We start from the raw sequence: 6,000 nt of genomic DNA, 5'->3' as shown, positions 1-6,000 counted from the left end.
TCCCAGTACTTTTTACCTCATTGATAAAATCCTTGTCCTGTTTCCCAATAGGGTCCTCATTCCAGCTCTGATTGTAAACACCATTCTTCATTTCTCTTAGTAATGCCTTTAGAGAATCTATTTGTTCTGTTAAAATTAGAATTTCACGGAAATTGTTTTCCAAAATCTGGCTTTCTCTCCTGTAAATGGAGAAATACAATGAGAAAGAAAGGAGGAAGCTTCATGTCCATGTAACCAGTTAGGATGGGGCTTCAGGACACCAGCAAAGAGAAAAGCCTTTGAGCTGTCTTGACTCGTGTGTCAGAGTAGAATTGAACTCCATGAATTTTTGAGTGGCAGTTATTTAGAGGTGAGGAGCTTCTGAATGGACTTCAGCTTCCAAACACACATATCAGCTAGGTACTTTGACCATTCACACCACTCAGAGGCTTTTAAAGAATATTGCTGAAGAGATATTCTGGAATAAGTGGAGATCAGGGAGGCCCATGTGTTTAACTCATTACTATTTCACCTCATATGACACATGAACATATGACACACACAGAAAGCTTTCTTGGGGACATTCTAGTGCTTGGTGCTGCATTCTCCCTGGAAATATAGGAATGAACCAACCTTTCTCTTCCCTTGAGGAAGCTAAGGCTGTATTGACCTGAAGCTGTATGACACTATGTGAGTGTACACAGAACTCCAAAAAACAAACTCACCACCCTGAGTTAGGTATGACTTATAGCAACTCTACATTTTATTATATATATGTACATACACATATATATAAAGATACACACACACACATACACAGAGAGAGAGAGAGAACCCTGGTAGTGTACTGGCTGTGCGTTGGGATGTGATCTATCTACATGGTCAGCAGTTCAAAACCGCCAACATCTTCATGGGAGAGAGATTGGTCTTTCTACTCCCTTAAATAGTTACAGTCTCAGAAAGCCACAGGGGTTTGCTATAAGACAGCATTGACTTAATGGCAGTGATGTATATATATTCCAAGTGAGATTCATACCGGGCATACAAGGATGGTTCAACATCAGAAAAACAATCAATGTAATTCATCACATTATGAAAGAAAAGAACCACATGATCATATCAATTATGCAGAAAAAAATATTAAAAAAAAATACAGCATCTATTCCTATTAAAGACAGTTAATAAACTAGGAATAGAAGGGAAATTCCTCAACATAGTAAAGGTCATGTATATAAAATCAACCACTGACATTATTCTCAATAGAGAGACACTTAAAGATTTCCCCTTACCAATAAGAATCAGACTAAAATGCCCTTATTATCACTCCTACATGATATTGTGCTGGAAATCTTAGTCAGGCCTATATAGCAAAATAGGAAATCCATATTATCAAGGAAGAAGTACAACTCTATTTGCTGATGGTATGATCCCATATATAGAAAACCCCAAAGACTGGGCAAAAAAAAAAAAAGTTGTTGGAACTAAATGATATTCAGCAAAGTGGCAGGTTACAAGATCAATATACAAATATCAGTCAAATTCCTTTATGTTAAGAGAGCTATGAAAAGAAACAAGGGAACCAATATTATAATAGCTAACCAAAAGATGAAATGCTTAGGAATAAGTATAACCAGAGAAACAAAATACCTGTACATATATAACTATTGAGCTCTACTATAAGAAAAGAGACCTACACAAACTGAAACCTATGCCGTGAGTTGCAACATAGTGAAAACGCTAATTCTATCAAAGCAATCTACAGATCACCACATTTATATACAAAAGAAAGAAAATCAAGATAAAACATTGCAAGAGAAGAACAAAAAAGGAGGAGGCCTCTTATTTTTTTTATATAAAAACCTGCTACACAGGCATGATAGGCAAAATAACCCAGTACCAGTATAATGGTAGATACACAAATCAGTAGGACAGAATGATCCAAGTAAATCCAGCCACCTATTGACAGCTGATCTTTGACAAAGGCTGAAACATATAAAATGGAGAAGAGATAGTCTCTTCAACATATGAGACTGATGAAACGTGATAGTCATTTGCAGAAGAATCAGACAGGACCCATATCTCACACCATACCCCAACCCCTCCTCCCAATGAACTCAAGATTGATCAGAGACCTAAATATAAAATATGGAACTATGAAGATCATCGATTTAAAAAATATACAAACTTAGGGGCCCTTATATTGTATAAATACACCATCAAACATAATGTTAACCACAAACAGCAGAAAATAAACTAGATGACTGGGACCTTCTAAAAGTTACACATTTGTGTGCATCAAAAAATTATACCAAAAGAATAAAGAGAACCCACAGACTGGGAAAAATGTTTGGCAGTGGCATATTGATGAAGGGACTAATCTACAAAATGTACAGAAAACATCAACACCTAGACAACAAACAATGATAAATAATCAAATTTTAAAATAGAGAGAGGACACGAACAGAACAAAGGACTTCAGCAAAGACAACATTCAGATAGTCTAAACATGTGAAAAAATGTGAGCCTTGCAAATCAAAGTAGCAATGAGATATCATCTTAGCCCAGCTACAACAGCTATATATATATATATATATATATATGAAAACAACAAGGGTATGAGAAGAGCAGTCAAACCACCATTGAAAGTAATATGACATCTCAAAAATGTAAGACTAGAAATACCATATGGCTTAGTAATTTCTAAACATAGTATATATTCTAGAGAAATCTCTAAGACTGTGGCCTTTGGTCACCCTTCATGTCTGAAACTGAATTTATCCCTGTGTTACAAGAAATAACCATTTAAGATCAAAAGGGCAGCATTTACCCAAAGACAAAGTTCACAGGGTTAGGAAAATAACACTAAATGGACATGGGAAACAAGGAGAGGAAGTGGGATACACGATAGTACATTGAAGAGGTTGTAATGGATAAATTGAAACAAAATGGGTATTGCTTGTTGGCTGTCAAGTGGATTATGTGCTCTGTAAATCTTCACATAATTCACAATCAACAGTATTTTTTAAAAGATAAATCCTATATAATATTTTTCAAAGTTTTAAAAACACATGTTAAAAATTTGAGAGAAACAATAGTCTAGAAGGCATAAACACTGTTGGATTAGAGTTTATTCTCAACAGTTTTTGTTCTATGCAAAAAACTATTAACAGAATGGAAATTATAGTTTTAAATTTGTGCTCCAAATCATTAAGCATATTTTAAATGATTTTAATGGCTTCATAATACTCCATAACATGGATATACTCTCACAAACCCTCTGTTTTTTTCATCTAGGTCATTTTTATTTTGGTGGGGTTATAAGTAATGTTGAAAGCATATATTTTTATGCCAGTATATATTTTTAAAGGAAAGATCCACAGAGGAGAAATGCTATATTAAAAGTTTGTAATTACCTAAGGTAATACATTTAATAATCATGCATTAATAAACATGTATAGTAAACATGTATGTTTACTATAAAGGAACATAAAGATATTCAGAAAAGTTGAAGAGGAAAAATGACCTAAAATTTCACTCTCAGAAATCACTTGTTAATAGTTGGTGACATCATTCCTGGCATCCCTCTATGCATATATTCAGCTCCAATTAGAAGAAGAGAAAAAGGGTTCTGGATGCATAGGCATTAAAGAAATAGAGGACCTGAGACAAGTTAATCTGCTCACGCTATATTTAACATTTAGAATATCGTGCTTATTTTTGTTTGGATTTGTCAGAAGGAAATAACTCAAGAAAAAAATTCCCTCCCTTATTTTTGTATATATTCTTCTTCTTCTTTTTTTTTTTTTTAAGATTTGCCTTTTATGGTGGACAAGAGGAAAAGGGAGAAAATGTTCTTGACTCGCATGAAGAATGGTTACAATACCATAGAGAATAATGATTAATTTTATAAAACTAGAGATAATTCCGTATTTGAAACCATGCCAGAAAGCCCCACATATCAGTAAATCTGACTCACTTTAAAAATTCTAATTGTTCTTTTGCCATACGAAGTCTTGCCTAAAAAAGAAAAATCACCATGAATTCCCCATATTCAAGTGGGATAATGCTTATTAGTATTACTGAGGAAACGACAATTCAGCATTTGCTATACTCTTCATATTTGACATACATTACATGAGGACTGTGATACGTTGTCAGCGTACGAGAAGCTGGCATCTTTTCTGGCCTTAACTGTGAAGAATTCATGTACTTGGAGGATCTGATGCAATAGTAAAATCAATTTGATAACAAATAATTTTCTACTGTAGTTTTGTAGGAAGCTACAATATGGGGTGTTATCGGGCCAGGGAGAGGGAAGGAGGAAACAGACTTAAAGGGTGAGACCCTGGAATGGCCCTGTGGGCCGGGGAGCTGCACTGAGTAGTGTGAGAAGTTGGAATACAACCTTGGCAGGCCAAGCTGAGCCCCTTAGGTATAGTCCTGTAAACATTGAGGAGGCACCTCATTCGGAATTGAGTGGTGTGCTGAATTTGGGATTAGAGTAGCGGTAATCATCAGAAGATTCACTGACTATTTACCCAGTGTCTAATCTCCAGGATGTCTGGAATGAGCTACAGCTTGTTTGGATAGGGATGGTTGTGCTAAATTGAGCATGATCATGGGGAAATACCATTTCTTGGATAGATAACTGGATTGCGTGACTGTGAGCCACTCTTGGAGGCGGCCGCGGAGGACGTAGATGCACGAAAGATGCCGGATGGAGAAATGGAAGCAACACTGATTTCTTGCTTTTCAGTGCTAGGAACCCCTTGCTGCCTCCACCTGTGCCCATTAAGACAAGTTCCAGCACAGATTTGGCCTCCACCTGTACCCTCTCAGCTTGTCCTGCTATATCTGTGCCACTTTCTCTCACAAATAACCACACGAGTTTGCACATTCTGGACTCAACACACAAGTACGCACACCCACACACACACACATGCATATAGCCATAAACACATCCTATCATGCTCACATAACAAGTGCATGCATGCTCACACATACATGCAGGCAGTTATATATATATACACATTCATGCATACAAATGCACACACACATGCCCTGCATGCATTCACACACAAATGTTCATATACATGAAATGTATGCACACAGATTCTACTCCGCTTTGGGACACATGGAGGTCAATAATATTACCTAATGTGTACAACCAGAAAATAAATGGATGACACTAATATTTACGAGTAGAAGAAACCAATAATAGAATGGACAGGCTGGTCAGACTGCAGAAGAATAAAGATGATCCCCTTAAAAGCATTCCAGTTAATATGGGTGAGCAGCAGTGCACACTGAGAAAATGGAATGGATTGCCCTTTCTTTCCCTATCTGTAGCTTCCCTTCCCAAGATATTTTACTGAAAATGGCCAGTGAACCATTAGAAATGTGTTATCTCAGATTACATTTCTAGAATGTGGCCTACATCCGTACTGAAGGATAATAAATTACCCAAAAAAAGGGAATCTGATGTAAGTAACACATTCAATGGAGTTTAAGTTACTCTAAAATCTAGGGCCTCAACAGTAGTTTCTGGGATTTGATCATATCTTTAAAGTTGTGCAGGATTTCATTTTGCTTGGATCCACAATCAATATTCATTTCTTTTTTTTAATCATTTTATTAGGGGCTCATACAATATTTATCACAATCCATACATACATCAGTTGTGTAGACCGCATTTGTACATTCATTGCCCTCATCATTCTCAAAACCTTTGCTCTCCACTTAAGCCCCTGGCATCAGGTCCTCTTTTTGCCCCTCCCTCCTGGCTCTCCCTCCCTCATGAACCCTTAACAATTTATAAATTATTATTTTGTCATATCTTACCCTGTCCAACGTCTCCCTTCACCCACTTTTCTGTTGTCCATCCCCCAGGGAGGAGGTCACACATAGATCCTTGTAATCGGTACCCCCTTTCCAACCCACTCTCCCTCCACGCTCCCAATATCGCCACTCACACCACTGGTCCTGAAGGGGTCATCCGCCCTGGATTACCTGTGTTTCCAG

General features: G+C 37.0%; 1 protein-coding gene across 1 annotated transcript in view; it reads right to left on the bottom strand.

Annotated features, from left to right (window-relative positions):
• Positions 1 to 6,000, bottom strand: part of SUN3 (Sad1 and UNC84 domain containing 3) — a 50,416-nt gene that overhangs the window by 23,897 nt on the left and 20,519 nt on the right. The window contains exons 6-7 of the mRNA XM_013006001.2: positions 3,956 to 3,996; positions 17 to 179 (exon numbers count right to left, since the gene is read on the bottom strand). Of these exons, the coding sequence (XP_012861455.2) occupies positions 17 to 179; positions 3,956 to 3,996 (204 nt within the window). The remainder of the gene's footprint in view (positions 1 to 16; positions 180 to 3,955; positions 3,997 to 6,000) is intronic.

Source organism: Echinops telfairi, unplaced genomic scaffold (assembly GCF_000313985.2).
Source record: "Echinops telfairi isolate 266 unplaced genomic scaffold, ASM31398v2 ScPeMD7_7;HRSCAF=31, whole genome shotgun sequence".
NCBI lineage: Eukaryota > Metazoa > Chordata > Mammalia > Afrosoricida > Tenrecidae > Echinops > Echinops telfairi.
Note: the sequence above shows the minus strand (reverse complement) of the source record. Positions and strands in the feature narration are given on the sequence as shown.